Genomic DNA, 22,884 nt, shown 5'->3' on the forward strand with positions numbered 1-22,884 from the left:
TTATCTTCTGCTTCTTGTCCCTTGCACCTTACTGATACATACAAAGAAAACTACGTCTAATATTTTTCCTGCACCTCACTGCTTTAATCTCCATAGGAATAACTAATTTGCTAGTGCGTGCATGCCTGCTGCTGAACTTGCTGAGTTAGCAGGCTAACTTTCGTTAAAAAAGGCTGCAACTCAACAGCAGACATCTGCTGTCTGTAGGATAACTGATAGGCAATCCACTTGCAGGGAGCAAGTCAGGAGAACGTCAGCTGAAGACAGTAAAAACTACCTACAACAACACAATTTCTAGCAGTATATCAAATAACTTAAGGATAAAACACATTTCACATGATGAAAGGTAACAGGAAGGCATTTTGGTACTTAGGGCAATACAAAAGTTTGGTATATAAGCTCACAGAGCGATAAGAGGCAACAGCCTCCCGCTTTTCAGTTCCTACTGACAGCAGAATTCCCCTGCCCACTGGCCCCTAGTCAGCATCTCCTTCCCCACTTCTAGAGGAACAGTTGGGGTCTGGTGCCCAAATTTTCACACTCTTAATTTGTGCCAGACACTGTATATTACAACTATTTACAACTAAGAATACAAAGCTCTTATATGAAATGTACACATTAAATTACATGTCTTAAAGTATTGTAAAAGTGAAATAAAAAAGATGAGGCATAAGGAGATGACCACTCTTGACCAAGTCAAATGTTTTTTCATTTAGATACTTCAAACCAGAACATGGAGCATAGACAGAATTACTGCAATTTTATTTATTTATTTTAACTCCCAAAGTTGTAAGAGAGATTTCTTGCTTTCAGGACAATCTCAAGGTAAATAACAATTGCCAGTCACAGAGCAGAGCGTGTCTACCATGAGAGAATTTGGACCAAAGTAGCCACACTATAAAACATCACCCAAATTACCTTGTGCCAGAAGAAACACTGAAAAGAGACCAGCCTAGCAAGCAGCTGTTAAGCCAAAAATATCCTAAGCTGTATTTATTCCAAGAATACTTGCTCTTGGACATTATCCTTTGGCTCCTTTATCCCTAATTAAGAAGACAATTTTTTAAGTGGTCCATATTTTTCCTGTTTAATCTCCCTAATATACACGGGATCGATTATAATAACAGATAAAATATAAGCAAATGATTAAATATTTCAACATTTAATCCTAAGAAGGTTATCAAGAAAAATAATTTTGTAATGCTAAAGTTTTAAATACAAACTAAGTAGTTTGAAATACAAAATAAGAACTGTTCTCCCAGTTATAAGGGAGAAAAAAAAAAGTATTTTACTCATTTTATGCCCCTTCAGCAGTTATTCGTTTTACTACCACATTGAGAAGGTACACAAGGCAGATATACATGTTGGGGAAGAGAGAAAGAGAGCTGGAAAATAATATGTAGTTACCAGATTAGGAAGGATGGCATAGAACTTGAATAAACTCTAGGGTTATTGTACTACTGAATTAACAGAAATCTGAAGAACATGATCCAGCTTTCTGTGTGTGTGTCTTATGCTGTGTGGAAGATCATTTCTAATACGTCAAAACCTACAGGTGAATTATCCTCTCTCTAGTTACTAAACTGTATCTCAGGGCAAAGTTTTCTCATCTTAACAGAAGAAGTAAATTATATACAAGCCCACAATAAAACCGTCAGTTTTCAAGTCTCCTAGCTACAAGGGTGGCCAATCAGCACAGCTTATCATCCGTAAAATTCAATACGGATGCAGATTTCTTTATCTAATCCTGTCAAGATTTGCAAATGGACAACCACTAATGAGATTTTTAATGTAGCCTGAAGTCCCTAACAATTTTGTTAATATCATTAACTCATGTGCTATATAGAAACATATATATAAATATGAATATTTTACCCGGACACTACAAATGTGTAAATAATGTTTTAAGACAGTTCCTGTACATTTAAGTCACAGGTATTTTAGCTGACAAAAATGCACACATTGCATGTATGTGTATGTATACACACATGTGCAAGCATAACAGCTCTTAAAAAAAAACTTAGAAATACCCTAAGTCTGAGCCATATGAAATAACTTCTCTTACCGTTAAGTCTTGGTAGGTTTAAGAGTCTTACTAGGGATACTGGCAGACGTGAAAACTTGGATGGAAAAAAAAAAAAAACCTGCTGTGTTTAATTTTGGAGGAGAGGTGGTGACAGACAACAACAATATTTGGAATTTTCCATGGCCTCCTCTGGACTCACTCCAACAGGTCCATGTCTTTTTTATGCTGGGGGCCTCAAGAGCTGAATGCAGTACTCCAGGTGGGGTCTCAGAAGAGTGGAGTAGAAGAGGAGAATTAGCTTTACCTGCTAGCTACGCTTCTGATGCAGCTCAGGGTATGAACAGCTTTCTGGTCTGCAAGCACACATTGCTAGGTCATATTCAGTTTTTCAGCCACCAAGTACTTCTCTGCAGAACTCTGCAGTACTTCTCCATCAGCTCATCACCCAGCCTGGATTTGTGCTTGGGATTGCCCCGGCCCAGGTGCAGGACCTTGAACCTGGCCTTGCCGAACTTCACAAGGTTCACACAAGCCCACCTCTCAGGCCTGCCCGGGTGCCTCTGGGTGGCATCCTTTCCCCCCAGCGTGTCAACCGCACCACACAGCTTGATGTCATTGGCAAACTTCCTGCGGGTGCACTAGATCCCACTGTTCATGTCACCAACAAAGATGTTAAACAGTGCTGGTCCCAATACTGACCGCTGAGGAACACCACTCATCAGTGGTCTCCACCTGGGTATTGAGCTGTTAACCTCAGCTCTTAGTGCAGCCATCCAGCCAAGTCCTCACCCACCGAGCACTCTATCCATCAAATCCACATCTCTCCAATGCAGAGACAAGGATGTCACGTGGGACAGTGTCAAATGCTTTGCAGGAGTCCAGGTCGATGGCATCAGTTGCTCTTCCACCAGCACTGTAACCCCATCATATGAGGCCAGAAAATTGGCCAGGCACAACTTGCCCTTAGCGAAGCCCTGCTGGCTGTCACCAATCACCTCTCTGTTTTCCATGTGCCTTACAAGAGCTTCTACGAGGATCTATTCCATGATCTTGCTGGGCACAGAGGTGAGACCGATGGCCTGTAGTTCCCCTAGTTCCCCAGGTCTTCCCTTTTCCATTTTTTAAAATGGGGGTTATGTTTCCCCTTTTCCAGTTACTGGGAGCCTCACCAGATTACCTTGACATCAAGTAAGATGGATAGCAGCTTAGCAACGTCTTCCGCCAGTTCCCTCAGGACCCTTTGATGCACCTCATCAGGTCCCATGGCTTTGTGCACATGCCACATGCTATCCTATGAAGGCTATATCAAAGCCTTTAAGTTCTCCCTCTGTTTAAAGGCAAGAATGGAGTTGACAAAATAATTTTGCTACACCTAGAATATAGCAGTGTTGACTTTCCACATTGATTTATAAACACGATCACAAAAAAAAAAAATCCAGAATTTATATTTTCCTATCATCATAGCAACCTGTACTAGGAATCTACAGCCTGGTAAAATGAACTATGAAAGGTGAAATGAATCAAAGATCAAATAACTTTACAAATAAAATAATTAAAAATAAATTAGAAAGGAGGAGAAAAGTACAATACACTCACCAGGCGTGTATTAACAACAGGAAACAGTAATGCCAAGAGGGCCCCATTCAGCATATGCATCTGCAACCTTAAAAAAAAGACGTGATATTATTTTCACGGGAAATGAAATATTTTCACATATTTTGTGTAGGATCTCTCCAATAAGAAGCAGCCAGAGATTTGAGAAAATTCCACTAAATTTGAATAAAACCACTGTTAAATGCAATAAGGACAAAACTTCTCTTTAAACACACATTTAAATACTTAACTAAATAAAATTGCTTTCTGTAATGACCTTTACCTTCCTAGAAGGCCTGGCTGCTAAAGGCAGTCTAAGCAAAGAATAGGGCAGGAAAGTAGTATTATACTACAATATTTTGTATAGCTTTCAGTCACCTCTCCCCGAACCACAGTTGCATCAAAAAGAACACAAAAATTGCATACATACTGGTTTTGTCACCTATTTAAAGTAAACTAACTAAAGAATAAACTCTCCACAGCCACTGCCTGCCATAAACTCTATAAAGAATTACAAAGTTGTTTATAATTTAAAGGGGAAAAAAAATGTAGTGCAAACCCAAAACAGTTTTTCAAACATCATTTATATGTCAGGGTGTAAGAAAACAAAGAGGTTAACTCTGGAAAGCAACAGGTATTGTGGCCTTGCAAATGAATAGCAAATCCAGGATTTCCTGGACACCAGACGTATTTTGCATGCCCTCTGAGATGAAGAAATACTAACACAGTATCTCTGTATTTGGCCTACTCTCAGCCCAAAGAAGGAAGAGCAGAAAAAATTTGCAGCCACACGGTACCACTCCTGAAGCAATTTATGAGGCATGTCCCCAGATCATTTTTCTAGTCATTGCCTAGAGTAAGACAAGAAAGGGCAGACTGAAACCACCAGCGGCACAAAAGAACCAAGGGTATGTGGCTCAGCACTCACAGTTTAAGCTATGACCCTTTTCAGGGTGTCACTTTTCAAACCAACCAACATCTCTTTCCTACTGAATACATACCTTAATATTTTAATGGCTTATGCCATGATTAATTTCTAAAATACATTATGCAAGTAGACAGAAATACAGTAAGGAAGAGGCATTACCTGAAGAGAATCATTGCAACCCGACATGGAGGGCAGGCAAGAAGAAAAATCTGAAATAGTAAAATCAAATTTCAATTAATGGAATGATCTCTTTTAGACTCCATTTTCTATATCTTTGTGTCCTAGTTCTGGACGTTACAAATCATTTCTAACCAGAAGAACCATTCTACAGAAGAGCTGGGAAAGACTAAATATCATGAACAACGTAAAAGTTTATACATGTTTATGTAAATTCACATTGCCTACATGTAAAGGCTTATGTGATACAAGCAGCATGTAGGGTTCAGCTTCTACCAGTACCTAGGAAACAACATCAAATTCTAGCCTTTTTCATTAAAAAAAAAAAGTTTTTCCAAGGCCTCCCACAACACAGATATCACCAGTCATATTCCTCCAACAGCTCCTATAGCTGTCAGTCACCACAGCGTCCTCACTGTGCTGAGGACTGAGCATTTACACACTGCCAGTACTCCCTTTGCTTCAGCGGTGCAGGACCCAGCTCTTGAAGACTGGATGTGAGATGGTTCTCTAAAAGCCTCGTAGCATTTCACAAAATAAGGCTACCACAGTGTCTGTTCTGTGGATAAGCTCAGTAGTCATCTGTAAATACGTCCGTTGCCTTACTCAATAGAGTATACTCAGAATACTGCAAAAATGTCACCACGTATGAGCTAGCCGTTTCCCAAGACCAAAAATAATGATACAACTGGAGCAGCTTATGATTGTTTTCCTTTACAGAAAAGACCCATAAAGCCCTTGCACATACATGTATGACCCATCCAGCTTCTGGGAAAAGCACCTAACATTTATTAATTGTATTTCATTATTCTGTCATTGCGTATTTTTGCAACCAACTGTTTATTAACTAAAGTACTTTGAATTATGGACTATAAGGATCGGGATGGACATAGTAACCTAAAATATTTCACTACCATGGAAGAGTAAATGAGTCACAGTTACTTATTTTCAAGTCAACTCTACTGCAAGAAACACAGTTTTGAGGACTAACAAGGGCAAAAGAAACATTTACTATTTTTAAACATGCCAGTTCCTTGGTTATGGGGGAATCTTACAGAAAATATGTTTAAGGGCAACAGAGAAAACTACAATGCTTATGTTAAAACTTTACAATCATGGAAGAAATCTTCAAATATTTCAGTTTTAGCAGATGAATATCAAGCACTTTCTCTATAAGTAAGTAAATAAATTCCCCTGATAAATAAACCTCACGGCCTGTTAAAAGAGATGCTTGACAAGAGGCACTTGTATTTGATTTTCAGAGAACTATATTATTGAGTAGATTTAAACATCTTAAAAAGTGTTTCCGTGAGTTCAGCTCCCAGAGTAATTATTGCCCTGAAAACATCGAGTTCACAGCAGACAAGATCATGAGCTCTACCCCAAGTGTTCGCGTGCTTATCCCACAATCACATTACATTTCACTGCCATGCCGGAAATAAAATCCTTTGCCTTGCAGGAGGAAACAGCTACATTTATAAACCAAACAGCGTCACGTTAACTTAGTGGTGAAGCTGGGAAGAGTTCCCAGCCCCTGTTTTCATGCCAGCACTCGCAAGGTTTCACGCACGCTAGTCTGCTAGCCCCCCTCCCTGGCATGCTGCAGAGCTCCCGGGTAAACAAGGCAGCGAGTGCGGTAAAGCACACTGGGGGAGGCAGAGTAACCAAACGGCCAGCGTGGAAGAAACAAATTCAGCGTCCTTCCTCATTCTGGACAATGTGTTACCTTTCACGTTTTCATGTGTCATGTTACAAAAGTAAAGAAGGACAAAAGAATGAACTAGAAACCCAAAATGTACACAAGGAAGTATCTGGGGAGGGAAAAGCAAGCCATAAGGTACCCCTTGTGTTACATATTGAGTTCTGGGCACAGTTCTGATCCTCCCCTTTCTCTTTGACCTCTCTCACAACAGTGACCACAGGGTACAGACCAGCTTTCAGCAGATCATTTTAACACATGAAGACCCTTCAATCTGTTTAAAAAAAAAAAAAAAAAACAGGCACACACATATAGGCAGTGAGTAAGAGAAAGAGAGGGTGCAGAATCATGAGTGTCCTTGAGAAAAGTTCAGAGAAGTCCTAGGTGGGGACAATGTTGTGAAACAGGACAAGAGTCTTCTTCACCAGCACATGACCAGAAGACTCCCCAGTTTTTTCCTCAGGCAATACACTGTGAAGAAACTCATAACACTGGTAAGTCCATAAACAGAGGTTCACTTCGACCTTATGGAGCCAGGTGAAAGCAAAAGTCAGTACTCTTAAAGGCTCTGCAAGACCATAAATAACATTGTCCAACCCAATGGGAAATATTTCGAGCATGAAGTGCTGCACGGCCACTCTCCTGCAGAAGCCCAAACACAAAGGTCACACCACAACACATGCTGGACAAGCAGGGCTGTTATAATTTAGAGACTGTGATATACAGGGTTTGTCTGCTTAACTGTACCTTTACTGAGACAAGATCAGAAAGAAACTGAACTCCTGGTTGCTCACAGCTAACCCAGGGCTGGGTTGCAAATCAGTCTCTCCCACATTCCTTCCTTTGAACCATGCCCTAAGAAAGAAGACTGAGTACTAAATGCCTACAGGGCCAGAACAGACTGGAAAGCAGAAGGAAGAGGATGGCATTTTTCTCCCTGTAGCAATACTTTTTTTAAATGTTCTAAAGGAAACATGTATGTGACCTTGTCATTTGGTATTTCACATAGCTCACAAGAAATACCTTGAGTGCCATAAACTTCAGAGATCGCTGGTATCTTAAATCTAATGGAATCAGTCGTTAGTGTTACTGTAGCAGGTGTGGAAAAGCACTAGTTTGGAGGCAGTAAGAATGTAACTTTGCATGACTTTATTCTGAAAACTTCTTTAACCACAAACAGAATCATGTGAAAGAACACAGACCTGAACAATGTCTTGTTTCCAATTTTTGATCCGGGAAGATGTGACCTAGAGCAAAATGGTTCTGCATTTGGTTATAGATAAACTGTTCCAGAAGAACAGAGCAAAGTCTATCAGGCCTCATTCCACTGCTAAGCGAGGTCAATAAAATGCTTCCTGCCATACCACGCCAACCCTCGCCATCTATGCAAAACAGAGAGGTAAGAAGCAACCTTTACCGCTCACTTGGTACTGTGTGAGAGGGGACGTTCTGTAAGGCTTCAACACTACTTGGAAATCTTCCTTCGCCACCTAACCCAAAAGGCTTATTTCAGAGTATCCCCTCCCTACCTTCCTATTTCCTGGCAGGACGAACAAGGTAACAAGCAGTTATCACCAAGTATTACACCCGCCCTCCACAAATCCCTGTTAGGTTCCCTTCTTTTGTAACCACTGAAGGAAAGATTCAAGGGAAATGTTACTGTTGAAAAGGAACTTCATAGTTGGGGAAAAAGGAAAAAAAAATTAGTTTTCTACAAATTCATTGTTAGAATTTGCAATAAAACCTACTCTTTGACATTGCAATAGTGTCTCTAGGTAAACATTAAACTTACACGCATGGAAAAAAGGCTAAGTACTGAGCAAAACAAGCTGATATTTTACAGCAAGTTACGTTTTTGTTTTATTATTATTGATTTATTTTTTTTCCTAGTACTAAAATATGACAGCAAAAGGTACCCAAGTGTTACAAATGTGAAAAAAAAATCCAGTACTGAAAAAAAATCCCAAAATCCGCAACAGACAAATTTTATCAAACAACAAAACAAACAGAAAGCAGTAATATGACCTCCCCTTAATACAATCCAATTTCCTCACGTCCATGCACTATAGCAACCTCTAATATTGTTTTCCCTTCTTGCATTTCAAATGCTGCAATTATCAGATCCATTCTGAGATATTAGTTGATTTTGAGTTCATACAGACAGTTCTTCAACCCACCTCTTTTACAGTTTGTACATCTACACTACAGCAACGGTCAAGTTCATCCTTATAAAGAATTGGAGAAAGGTAAAGAATGCAAACTGTCAAGAATATTTGTTTTCCTATTATTCTTTCAACATTATTGTTTGAAAATGACAAGCAAGGAGAGATTGTTGTTGTTGTATGGGTTTTTCTTTCTTTAACTCCAGCAATGCTTCTTAAGTATATTATGTTTTTTTTTTTTCTTCTTTGTTTTGGGTGGGGTAGGCCACAAGGTGAGTGGTTTCTCTTAAATCTGCTTTATTACAACCACACTATACTCAGATAACGTGAAGCTCAAACATACAAGTGTTCCCAATATATCTATTATATCTTATTGCTAATATATAATATCTATTAGTAGCTAAAATCTACTGGATTAAAATACTTGCTAGGATTTTGCCCATCCAGTCATTATGAGCCATGGCATACCTAAAATACAGATCTTAAAAACCAGCTGATTAAATACCTAAAATGAAAGGTAATGGTACATGCTGGACTCATGCCTAGAGCTCTCAGTTACTGGCAAGGATGTATATATTTACGTTATGTTACAGGTTCCAAAAGCTTTGAGAGCATCACCATAAAATCATTTCTAACATCAACTTCAAATTTGCTCATCTGTCAATTTGTCTAATATTGCCCAGTTTCCTTGACATTGAAGCATGCTATGTTCCATCGCTACTGTTTCCTAACCAGCATTTCAGAAATCAAGACTAGTAAAAAGATCTATTCCCAAAAGGGATGTTTGAAAATGGGCACAACTGAAAGGTACAACAACAATACTGTATCTGAATCGAAGGAAAATACCTCATTAAATATCTAGACCTGAATTCTGTTCTATTCATTAAGTGTTACTGCTCCACTCCATGTGCATTTTAAATAGGCAGACCTCAATGATTTCCCCCACCCTTATTACTTGGCTGGATCTCCAGTTCTCAGATTCTAAACATCCCAAATCTCCACAAAATACTGCACCTAAGAGCTCCCTCAGAAGTACATCAGTGATGTTATTTTTGAGTTTGCACACTGAGGCAGAGAGCGCAGTCACAACTTGTCATGAAAAGCTTCTCTTCTACCAGCCTTAGTCCTACTGAGAGACAGGAACATGCATAACACAAAGATCGCCTTGTTTGATCAAAAATAAACTAAAAAGACAAAAGACAACAATTCAAAAGGTAGCAGTGGAAGAAAAGAACAAGCTACACAGCTAGTAACTGATGATAGGACGTGCAGAAGCTGCACAAAGCTGCACCAGGGAGGTTCAGACTGAATGTTAGGAAAAATTTCTTGGTCAAACACTGGACCAAGTTTCCTAGAGAGGTGTTTGATGCCCCAGGCCTGACAGTGTTCAAATGGCAGTCAGACAATGCCCTCAATAATGGGTTTTAATTTTGGTCAGCACTGAAGAAGTCAGACAGTTGGACTATTCTATTCCCTTCTAATTCTAACTATTCCAGATGAAGCATCACACTCAGTATCACCTGCAACAGGCAGGAGTACTTACAGATGCCCAGGGTCTCTTTTTTTCTGGCAGAAGATAGCTGAGCGTTCTCCAAGTAAACCCCCTGCTTCTCAAATAAGCAGCACAGATTTCATTTACCTTGAGTAACTGCAGCTTGTCCATCTCTGAGCCACCAGTTCAACTTAGCACCTGCTGCAGCAGCAGACTGAGAATGTATCTTTCTCTGCAAACGCTCTAATCAAGATCACTTAGGCCATAAACTGATCATTTTAGTATACTACTTCAAAATTAAAACTTCAGGAGGTGAAATATTAATTTCTAATTCTATAGGGCAACGTGAAAAATCCATGGAAGCTGGATCGATCCAAGTTCCAAAACAAATTTAGAGAAGAAAAAAAAAAGAGAGAGACAAGCTTTGGTTATTCTGCACTGAAATAAAACCATTTTTTTCTGTGAAAAAAAAAAATCTATTCCCCTTCCTAAAGGTAAAACATGAGGCAAGGAGCATTCAAGCAGCTGGATAAATTAAAAGATGTACAAGACTTTGCTAAGCAACTTGAAAATTCATTTTTGAAGTAAGTTCATAACAATCACCTTATCATTTAACAGAAACTAACGCTTGGTAACAACTCCAGCACACAGCTTTGATTCAGCATGTACATTTATTTTAAACATCGGCTGTTTGTGCATGAACTAGTAATTAAGCACAAAACAGCCATATAATTTAAAAGCCATGTCCTTGCCTTCTAAAAAGTAACTTTAAAAAAAAAATCCTAACTGTGAATTGATATGTTATTATTTTAGACTGACAAATGTTAAAAGAGAATGAAGATCAAAAGATGTTACATTCTTATTGCTAAATAGCAGCAACTTTAATTTATGGAATATTTCAGTATACAAAGCGCAGCTCTCTTACTGCAGCTGTCAGACAGGTTCAGGGAGTAGTTAATTTGTCCTGTAGAAATTTTAAATTGGCATCAAGAATACTCATGATTCAGTGCAGTATTATTTGCAGAGCATTAAGTAATACTACAGTGGAAGCAGTTCCTGTGGTCTATAAAACAGACTCTGAGAACAGAAGAAGCAGCCAGTCCCTCCTTCCTCCCAGCTCTACCCAGGGCTAACAGAAGTGTAGCAAATCAAACGATTTCCACCCTCTACTCTAGAATCTAATGTCTTCTAAAATAACACATGTTCATTTAGACGTCCTAGGTTAGTGTCCCCTTCCACAGGCTTAGCTTATTTACTGGCTGAACCTCTACCCACCTTCACTTTTACAGGCTTAGGTGAAAGATTTCTAGACTTCTCATATTTTAGGATTAATGATTAACGTAGGACTAGGCTTCCTGTGTGTGCAGCAGCATTAGTTATGGCATCTTATAAACTAGGATTTCAGAGAGAAGGTATCACTGAGCTTAATTCCCTTCCCTTTTCTCTGATCAACATCTGTACCATCCCTTCACTAGCAGTGGGTTGCTTCCTTCCCCATTCCCAGCTCAGTGCAGTCAGCAAAACCTACCAATCAAAAACTAATTTGAGGGGAAAAAGAATAAAAAAGGATGGTTTAAAAAAAAAAAAAAAAAAAAAAAAAAAAAAAAAAGCAGCGATTTCTCAAGAAAGCTTAACCTGTACTGAATTTAGATTAACTTGTATTTATCCTTGCCACTGACACTGTGAAAGCTTGCAAGTGTTCCCAGTAACATTTTATATACATTCATTTTTGTTACTTTTTCCCAAGCATGACATTTCATATCTCACTCTTTCATATCTCTTCATTTCTTACATTAAAAACCCTTTTAGAAGATGCCTGCCCTATTATGCTTCAAGTCCTCAGTGCCAGAAGGCCATCCTGCAAAAAAACCCTGCTTATGTACAGTTGCATGCTGGTGGTTATCACAGCACTTTCAGATTGGGCATGTTCTAAGAGCAAATTGACTAATATTTCCTACCCCCTACACAGTACTATGCCACAGCAACTCCAAATTGAGACATCAAGGAAATAATCCTAAAAGATCAGAGAAGCTGAGGAGAGGAAGGGGGAAAAAAAAAAAGCTGAACTAAGAAAATTGTAGAATTAGATACCTTAATCCATTCAGACATTAAAACTCAAGTCTTTCATTAACGGATCACATCAACAGCATCTCCTCCTTCACCTTTACTCTCCACCTCTCTCAAATAATGAGGATGTTCTCAATCTTTCTGTTCCTCTCTTCAAAAGAGAGTACCATCCCTCTATAGCACAAGAGTGGTTTAAAAGTACATTGCTCATGGTTAGCGGTGAAACAAAATCAGGTTGTCATGAACATACACAACATCCCACAGGTGAAAGCTCTAGCACACAACATGAATGATATACTGAATGTTTCTGGCTTTGCTTTTTCAAAGTGCTGGCCGAATTGATTGCATCTTTGACTTCAACAGATGTTTCGGCCAAGATAGACAAAAACAGGCAAAGACTTGTGCAGAGCCTGACTGGTTATTAAATAATGGTTATTTTTGAGCTCAGCAGTCGCTTTATCAATGACTCTGCATGTATCTTACATTTGCATTGTTTTATTGATTTAACTATTAATAAAAAGAAGTATAGTAAAGATAGTTGAAGTTATTAAATGTTATTTGGACATTGTTTCCTCCTTAAAACAGGGTTACATCTTCATCATCTGTATAGATACATGTGTTCTGTCTATTACATCTTAAACCTGCTGCCCAACTTCAACTGAATTTGATAGATTAGGAGATTTATTTTTTTGATAACTAGCATCCCATCATCTTTGTGCAAACAGATGTCCAAGGCAGGGCACAGACATCTTGTAAGTGCCTCTCAAAACACATTACAGAATATATATTTATATGCTCATTTTAAAATATTTAAAAAAAAAAAAAAAAAGAGGAGAATGGCTTCACACAGGAAAAAGGTTTCCATTCAAGACTGCAGTTAACCACAAAATAGATCTGCAGAAACCAGGTTAACTTAAAAATAAACTAATTTTTTGTTTAAAGTTATTTTAATAGGATTTGAGATTATAAATTTAAATTTCAATAAACTTAATAAGTAATATATGTCAAGATATTCATGGTAATAAAGCGTTTCTTAAACAACCTTCTTTTTTAGCACAAATTGGAAGATGACTGTGTAAGATGAATATATCTTTTACCTGGAGATCTCAGACCATAACAAATACATTTAATAATGCTACAAAAAAAATATATATAGTTACCAATGTTCAGAGTTACCACAGATATAAGGGATCAGTCCAGACTGAAATAAGCTGTGGTATGAAGCAAAAATTAGACAAAAACTTCAACTTGATACACAATATATTTTACACTGCATAGTTGCTACTATACCATATGGAAATGTTTTTTTTTCTCTAGAATCACTCTCTAAATCTTTTAACTCTCTTTTAATGGTGATAGCAACCATATTTTAAAACACACCATTCATACCTGCCTTCACTGTCTGCCTACAAAGCTGAGTTTCAACGGTTCTCTGTCCTTTTATGGGACTAAACATAGTTGTAAGCCTTTGTTCAACCAAAGAAATTCAGTACAAAGAACCGAATAAGAAAAATGTTTTTCTCCCAGTATTCTGAGTTCACACTGCAGAACCCTATATGTGAATAAATATAAGCCATCTACAGTCCCATCAATACCTTCTAGTCAAAAATCCATAATTTGTTTTTCATATTGGTTCAGAGAAACCATTACCAACTTTATGTCTTCAATAAATCATTTTTCACATTTAATTTCCTGGACTTCAGAGGCATGCTCTAGAACTCCTATTGCATAAACAGGCTTTACTAGCGAGGAAGCCAATCAGGAGTGCTTTCACTTTATAGATGTCAGAGGCCTTCAAGTTTGAGGTTTGATTACAAGTTAAATTTCAGTAAGTTTCTATTCCTTGTAAATGTGGCAATTACCCAAGGATCCCGTTACATTTAACTAACCAGGTATTTGGAGATTATTTTTGATTGTGTACAATTAGTGGACTGTACTAAGTGCATATTCTAGAGTGAGATGCAATCTTTAAGAAGATCGAGGTAGTAAATACCTAATAGCTTCATTATTCCAAAACATCATTTTCTCCAAAGAAACAGAAATAACTCACACAACCCATAAAAAGCTACAGTGTATGCCATCATATTCCTGATAACGTAGGCTGGCATTTCCCCAACTACTAAATATAAAAATAGAAACAATTAAATTCACTTGACACTATTGACTTGGCAATCTGAATAAACGTAAACCCCTGAATACATGTAAACCCTTCGCATATCTATCTTAAGCCCTGAGGAAGTGTCGTGAGAAACATGAGCCCCATCACACATCCAGCAGGCTTCAAATGCATGGCATGGAGCTTCCTGCCAGTGAACACTGGCACAGCTCAACTTGCTGTTAGCTGATGTACAATCACTGCAGGGAAGCCTACCATCTGCTACTAGAACTGTGAACACCTACAACAGTGCAAGGAAGACAAGGAAGCAGTGGGTTTTATTGGAATGGAAATAAGAAGATGAAAGTCTTCCCAATCCCTGGGATGCATACAGGGTCCTACCTGGTCATTCCCTGCCATGTGGTTTATTCTACATCTCCACTCAAGTTCCTATAGGCATCAGGCAGCTGTTCCTGAAGCATCACTTTAAGCTGTTAAGAAACGATTTACATGGAATGGTAAAAACAGGTAAATAGGTAAAAATCCACCCTAAAATATATTACAACTGACAGTGATATATTACAGCACTGGGCAGTACATTGAAACAGCTACTGATAGCTCCACTCTCCTAAATAAATAGCTGAATGTCATTTCTCTCCACAACATGTTGTTCAAATTACATAAGTTACATGCTGATTAATATTTGCATGAAATCTATGATGATCTCATCAAAACAACCCAACATCCACTTACCTAATTGTTCATCTAATGGCAATTATAAAAAGCTTAACTTTTCCCTTAGTCCAAATATTTACATGGAGGATTATTATTTTATCTAGACTTTCCAATCATGCAATCTCTACTTTTTAGAGAATCAAATTACTTCTTGTTAATTCCACACTTTTTGTATTCTTTTCTCCTATGATGACACAGGATAAAGGGGAAAATTACCGAAGCTTGCTTTCTGTCGTCAGACACAGCGGGAACTTCCTAATCCTACCAGGCTCAAAACAAAAGCTCGGCCTAGAGTTTTAAGAGCACTCGCCGGTACCATGCAGCACCGTGATCTGGACCACCTTGACTAAAGTAAGCATGTGCACATTTTCAGCCCAAGATAGAGCAGTTAATGGACAGAAATGAGACAGAGACAGAAACGTCCCAGTTAAAGTGGCTGAACTGTAATCTCTTCAAAGACAGCAAATCACAATTCACAGCCTTAAAACATTTGCTATTTATTTTACACTTACAAAATCACAAATAATATAGTCACTTTTAATTAAGAATCCTTGCCTTATTTTTCAATTCTCTTACTATACACTTGGATTTTCTAAAAATAAGCAAAGATGGTGAAACAACCTGTGTATATACAGTGTTAAAATTATCACAGAAAAGCTTTTCTTCAGCTCAATAAATTATGACATCAATTAAAAGCCCCTAAAAAAATGCCTTTGCTGTTCTACATCCTGCCCAGGAAAAGTAATCCAAGAAACAGTGAACAAAACTATTAAGAAATACATCTTCTCTTTAGAACACTGCTACCCTTTAAAAATTGAATAACTCATTAAACTTTTACTTGCAGACTGTTGCTTACGTTATCCAATACCAGTTTTGACATTACTTAGTGTCATTTCTACAAAAATACTCTGCGTTTCTGCAAGCAAAGATTCTTCATGCTCAACCCAAATAACAAGATATGAATGCCCCTTTCATTTCAATTCAAGGTTTTGAAGAGACTGAATACAGAAAACATACATAATCTAGCTGGATTCTTCCAAATATCACAAAGCATTTAGGAGCAGTGCATGCAAATTAAATCAACATTCACACTTGAAAAATTACATCTGACCACTAACCAGATTCTTTCCAAGAGGGAATAGGGGAGAGAGAGGGACAGGGAGAGAATTACTTGTACGTTGTATATTCCCAAATGATGCAGAATTCAGTCAAGCTATGTTTATTATGTAAGCTCTGAAAACAGCCCATTGTTTCAGAAAACACAGAAGCCTCTCTTGCAGAGGACAGCAAAGATCCAGGTCTCTAAGAAGCTAAAACTGGAAATAATAAACACAGGATTTAGTATTTACTGAATTACAGAAGCACTTAGCATTGATTTTAGTTACGCAAACATCAGATCAAGATCATCAGGTGAAACTGGGCTCCCCTTTATGTTAGGCTCTTCCTTCCCTTGCCTTCTTCTTTCCCATCACTACCCCTTTAGTCTGCTTCTTTTTTCCAGCAACATAGGCCTGCTTTCTACAAAAAACACTTTCTTTTCTCCACACAAGTGTCTGCTCTTAACTGCCCTGAGTGCAACAACTCAGTGTAGGACTGGAAGACAATTACAAAATTTACCAGCTGAGGATCTACCTCTAAGAAATTATTCTGTAGGATGAAAACCTGCAAACAATCTTACAGAAAGCACTTACTGAAGCAAAACCAACCTAAAACTCATTCTATAGGTTGGTATTTAATCAACTATACTGGAATAAGGCACTGGTGTATTTAAAGCAAGGAAGGTGACAATTTACAACATATTAGAAGGACTAGCTGTACCTATAATTTTAGGATAAACAATAACAATAATAATCATACATTCACTGAGGTTGGAACGGACCTCTTGAGATCACATCGCCCTTCCACTATTATTCACAAATTCTGATTTAGTGATTATTCACAAATTCTGCACAAATTCTGTGCAGTTTTTCCTACATTTTATTTTTCAAATTTCTCTTTCACAATACAGACTAATTTTATCTCTGGGTCCTGGTTTATATTTGTCTACATTTAACCTTAGCTGCCTGTATCACCAGCTTGATGTCCCACGGGATATCAAGAGACACCTGTATTTATGCATTTCAGTCAAGTTGCACTGATTGTGAGCAACAGCTTGGAAAAAAAAAAAATTGTGCCAAATTACCAACAGGGGTACAAGAACACATCATGAAGAATGTGAAATTTTTGATGGAAATTCTAACTGCCCCTTCACTGAACCTGAAATGAAGAACTGCTGTATGAACACGAGTGTTTGGAGTGAAAAGCTAAAAAAATTACACTTCTAAATACTATGGAATAGATAAACAAACTGGTTTCAGAATACAGAATAATTGTTTTTGACATTTGTCCTGGTTTCAGCTAGGATGGAGTTAATTTCCTTCCCAGTAGCTGGTTTGGTGCTGTGTTTGGGATTTCGGATGCAAATAATGCTGATAAGGCACTGATGTTTTAGCTGTTACAGAGCAGTGCTTACACTAAGTCAAGGGCTTTTCAGCTCCTCATGCTGCCCTGCCACTGAAGGGCTGGGGGTGCACCAGGTGCTGTGAGGGGGCACGGCCAGAGCAACCAGCCCAGGGTGGCCACAGGGATGTCCCATGCCACGGGGTGTCGTGCTGAACACGTAGTGAACAAGTAATAGTCTCCTGTACAAAACAATTTAAAAGATCCATAATGTAGTAATTTGCTATTGGATAAGTCCCCCTCTTACACTGCAGAAAGATTTTCTTCACATCTTCAATTTCAACACAGTCCTCACGGGTCCTAAAATACTAAAAATGATTAATGTCTTGAAAATGCAACACCTGGTCTGCTAAACACAGGCTGATTTTTTTCCTGCTGTGCAGGGGAAAATAAGTTAGCAACACTCTAGTGGACTTGAAAGAAAAAAAAAAAAAAAAAAGAAAAAAAAAGGAAAGATTCCCCTTTAGGATACCCTTTTATGCCAAGTTCACGGCAGTATCATTGGTCCAGTCATATATACTCACTTCTAAAACAAGAGCATTTTCTGTGCTTATAGAGGTATTCAAATAATTTTCAGTAAGGCTATTCTTTATGCAAAGAAAGAACTTAGTATCACCTCCTTCATAGGCTTCCCCGTTTTTGCACTAACTAATATTGTACCACAGAAAAACACCCAGAACCCCATGGCATACCTGTCAAAGAAACCACAGAATTTTCCATTTCACCTTTGGTTGAATATATATATATATCTTTAATTGATTTATTTCTCAATAATGCTGTACTTCACTGGTGAAGAAACAACATTGCCCTTCCTCCTCCAAAAGCTAAGCAAGAAACCAAAACCAAGGCTGAAAATGAACAGCAGTGTTTCTAAGATTATTCAACTACGTGGCAGGACAGCAACAATTTCTCTGAACCTATTAACCACAAGAACTGCTTAGGCAGTTAAATATGTTCACTCAACCAGCACTTCATCCTCACGATGACACATCTAAACTAGTTCTTCCTGCTTATGAGAATGATCTGATTTGAACACAGGTTGGTGTGATAGGCAGAAACTAGACATCTGATCAAAACAGACTCGGAGTAGCCATTACAGTGTGCAGATCTGTCTGCTAAAATGCACCACCAGTATAATTCCCACTTTATTTTGTGATTTCATTTCAGGCTTAGGTCTTTCAAAAGCAGGACTTATGCTTTTATGCAGATAAAGTCTGAAGAACAATTTCCAGTTCCAAATATTTTTGGCTCAGAGCCCAGGGCCTTTGTTGCTCTGAGGTGCAATAGCCTCACATGAAGAAAAGGAAAACAGGAATTGAGTGAGAGGAGAGACCTTTACAAACTGCTACTGTTGGCTTCCCTTTGAAGGGATCCCAAATGTTAGGGCGTGCTTCACCTCTTCACCTCCTACCTTGTTCATCCTAATGTTTCAGCCCTGCAGCAGGATAACGTGCAAGCTACTGTAAGAACAGAAGTGAGGGATAAGTTACATTTTTCATGTATTTCACCTTGCCAATCAGGTGCCATCAGCAAGCTCAGGCCAGATGAACTCTTTCAAGATTCCACCAACTATACATTATTTTTCTGCCAATGGAGGTCTTCAACTATCTTTCCATCTAACCTGTTTTCTCTGCTGAAAGCTGTTGGTTCTGCAACAATTTTCATTCTCCACATTAAACCCAGGCCTATTTGTAACACAACTGAGAACGAAGAGGCATGACTTCTGAATTTCACTGACATACCCATCTTCTCAACTGCACAAAATACTGTAACACCATTTCTAATGAGTAATTACCACAAGATTATAGAAAAGGCTCCACAGGTGGTCTGAAAGAAATAAAGAATAATTGCCTATGCCTGACTATAGACATTGGGTCTCTTTCTTCCTGGGGGAGACCACTAATAAACAACCTAAACAATAGTACCTCCCAAATTTATGTCTAGACACTAGTATTTGCTGGATTTGCTGTTATAACAAGTACCATATTACTATCACAACACAACATTATAATACCACATCAAGGCAACCAAGCATTCAAATCATAAAGGTAACCTATCCTCACCTTCTTCACAGAGGATTAATAGGAAAAATGTCCAGTAAATAGTGTTAAAGAGCAATGGAATGAGGCCATAATGGTTTCTTTCATAATTATTTCTACAGCTCTTGCATACCTTCTGCTTTCCCCCTCCTTACCAATATTGACTAATTGATTTCACAGCAGTTGTTACCACTTTATGGAAAGCATTTCTACTTGTGTAAAATACTGACCTAACAGTGCATCACAGCTTAGGAATTTACATAACCTCCTAATTAAGATCTGGAACAGTAACTTAATTGTTGCAGATGTCCTGAAAAGTGCTGTAAAAGCCTCTTTTTTCCCCTCTTAAAACAACACCTATCTCCCTCAGACCTCTGGTACTAGCAGTTAGCCTTCTGCAAAGGGAGACTAAGAATGGTATTGGTCTGATTTTCATTTGTTATTGCTGTTTGTCAAAAATCTTTCACAAAAGCTGCCATGATATAAGTTTGTCTATCTCCTGTGAGTTGTTGAGCTTAAATTTTGTAAGTTGTCCTGTGTTGATGGTAGTGTGTTAGCAAAATTAAACAAAATGATTATTTTTGACATCCCACACTCCTTAACCTCAGTGAGCTAAGTACATACACCGATCTACTGACAAATACAATTTGTAAGATTTAGATATCACAGCTCAGTAACTGTTTATGAACGTTTCCATTATTTTCACAGCTACACAAGCTGTATATTATCACGCATCACCAACTATGCCACAAGTTGCTAAAGTACATGGTTTATCCACAGATACGAAGCCAGCTCAGTTCATTCACCCACACATAAGGTGTTGGTTCTTTACTATGCAGCTTTTAAAATAAGAAAGGCAAACCGAAATTACCAGCATAAAATAAAAAGCACTTTGCTTCTTTAACAACTTCACAAAATACATTCACACCCCTGAATATCACTTGCCAGAAGCAGCTGTTTGTGAATTACATGGGCCCTTTTGCAATAATCTTGTTTTTATTACATTTGGTGCTAGTTTTCCCACTGCAGTCAGTGGAAACAGCTTTTTCTATTCTTGAAACAAGGGCAAGGTGAAGGTGAGAAAGCCTTTTCAACCACAGAAGTAGGCATTAAACGAGCTACAATTTCACCTTTTTGTTTGACTTTGTTTTTTCCACAGATTTCAGTTCAGCCAATTAAATGCAAAGTTCTAAAGCGTTTACACCAATTATTGTCATTTGTACCTTTGTGGACTTTTGGTCCACAAACTGCAAAAAACGCTGCTTTGTGAGCACAAAACTGAGGCAGACTGCCCGGTGCACAAGCCTTACCTGCATCACGGTGACCACATGGCAGGGATTCAGCAGGTAAATGACGGTCCTGGTGGCAAACTTGAAGCCCACCTCCAGCCCGAAGATGAGACACAGGGCCACCAGCAGCAGGTTCTTGCCCAAGCTCTCCTGCTTCGCCCGGGGCTGCTGCAGCAGCTGAGCCTCCAGCTCCTTGTAGTGCAGCTGCCTCAGCTTCCACAGGGACAGCAGGATCTCCGCGGCGCCCACGCTGAGGAAGACGAGGCTCTCCACGAAGCGCTGCTGCCCTGAGAGGAAGGCCGCGCACTCCGGCCCTCCGTTGCCGGCGAAGCTGGGGTCCACGCCCCCGTACATCCAGTCCAGGAGGTTGTGCAGGCTGTACCGGGACATGGTGGGCCGGCGCCCGCTCTCCTCCCCGTCACTGCCCGGGCGCAGGTAGGAGCAAGTCGGAATCAAAGCCGAAATGCTGTCGGGCTGACGGAACATGAAACGCGAGGACGTCCCGCCTTCCTGCCCGAGCCTTTCCTTTCTCCGCCGGCAGCCTGCGAAGAGAGGTGGCACTCACGGGAGGCGGCGAAACCCGGGGGGGGGGGTGGGAGCCGCGGGCCCCCGGCTCTCCTCAGGCCGCCGCCTCCCCGCCCGCCCGCCTCAGGCGCCGCAGCCCCAACGGCCGCCGCTCGCGGCCCTTCCCGCCCTGAGGGGGCGGCCCCGGTGCCTCGCAGCCCCGTCCCTCAGAGCCCGGCGGCGGCTCCGTTACCCAGCTCGGCCCGCAAGAGGCGGGCCCAGCTCCCCCGTTCCGCGGGGCCGGGAAGGAGGAAGCGCTCCCCTCAGCGGCGGCGGGGCGAGCCTCCCTGCCGCCGCCCTCCCCAGCGCCGCAGCATCCCCTCCCTTCTTCCCTCCCTCCCCGCCACACACACACGCAACGTGCCCGAGGCGCCCCGAAAAATGGACGAGCCGCGCGGGTGGCTCCTCTGCTCCTCCTCCTCCTCTTCTTCCTCCTCCTCCTCCTCAGCCCGCCCGGCCCGGCCTCCAGCCCTTTGCGGGCCCGGGGGCTGTGGCAGGACCGCTGGCCGAGGCTCTTCTGAGGGCTGCCCGCGCTGCCCCGCCGCAGGGTTTGAAGCGGCTGCGGAGAACTACGTGCCGGGCGGGCCCCGGCTGCGATTTGTCTGGCGTGTAGGCAAATGATCCGAGATCTTGCCAAAATATCATTATCGGAACATGGTGATGTGAAAGTGAAATTCGCAAGTGAAGGAAGTGGTGGTGGAGAGCAGGAAAATCCGTTAGCGCTGCTCTGTTATCGATGCATTTTCTCCATTCCCTATCTCAGTAATCCTGCTCCCCACACGGCTACCTCCCCCAGACCCCTCCTTGTGCCTCCAAGACCCCCCCAGTGCCTCCCAGTGCCAACCAGCACCAGAGGCCCCAGAAGCCCACAGGAATGCCCCAACGCTGCCGTGCTGTTTGCAGGCACTCTAGCTTTTCCATCAGCGCAGATGCTGAGGGCAAGAGCATCTCCTGTCCCTGTGTGTTCTGAGAGCTGCTGGCAGCTCAAGACTACCACACCAGCTCAGACCAGTTTGAAACTAAAAGCTCGCCTGTGGACCTGTCACTGCCAGCCCGTCAAAACAGATTTATGCTGTGCTCGTGTTCTCATCTTTTTTGGCTTAGTCACCTCTCTAAGTCTCTTGCACGCGCCCAGTTCTGAGGAAAAGGACTGGTAGTGTGACTGCATAAGATTCATTTCCTGGTGAACAGAATCTAATAATACCTGACTATGTATTGCTATCCCAATTACAGGCCTTCTTCGCTTTACAAAAAAAGGAGTTCAGGAAATGAGAAATCCCAGAAACAGACCACAGGCACTGCAAGGTGACAGAGGGAATGAAACTCAGAGGCAAGTTACAGAGCTGTCTGCAATTGTAGCAGCAGTGGCTGTCCTATGGCACAGGGCTGGGGAGATGGATCTGTGCCAGGTTGTGCATGAGCAGACAATCCAACTGGTAGACTCCAGGAGAGAAAATACTCTGTGCTTATCTTTACAAGCAGTATTCCTGTATTTTACTGATGGGGAAGAAAAAACTGC

General features: G+C 40.3%; 1 protein-coding gene across 1 annotated transcript in view; it reads right to left on the reverse strand.

The window, feature by feature from the left end:
• The window catches only part of TMEM164 (transmembrane protein 164), a 46,180-nt gene extending 24,607 nt beyond the window's left edge, over positions 1-21,573 (reverse strand). Inside the window, exons 1-4 of the mRNA XM_082771183.1 lie at positions 21,559-21,573; positions 20,823-21,343; positions 4,707-4,756; positions 3,623-3,689 (exon numbers count right to left, since the gene is read on the reverse strand). Of these exons, the coding sequence (XP_082627309.1) occupies positions 3,623-3,689; positions 4,707-4,756; positions 20,823-21,287 (582 nt within the window). The 5' untranslated portion in view covers positions 21,288-21,343; positions 21,559-21,573. The remainder of the gene's footprint in view (positions 1-3,622; positions 3,690-4,706; positions 4,757-20,822; positions 21,344-21,558) is intronic.
• Positions 21,574-22,884: the final 1,311 nt, after the last annotated feature.

This window comes from Aythya marila, assembly GCF_965140915.1.
Source record: "Aythya marila genome assembly, chromosome: 13".
Classification (NCBI taxonomy): Eukaryota; Metazoa; Chordata; class Aves; order Anseriformes; family Anatidae; genus Aythya; species Aythya marila.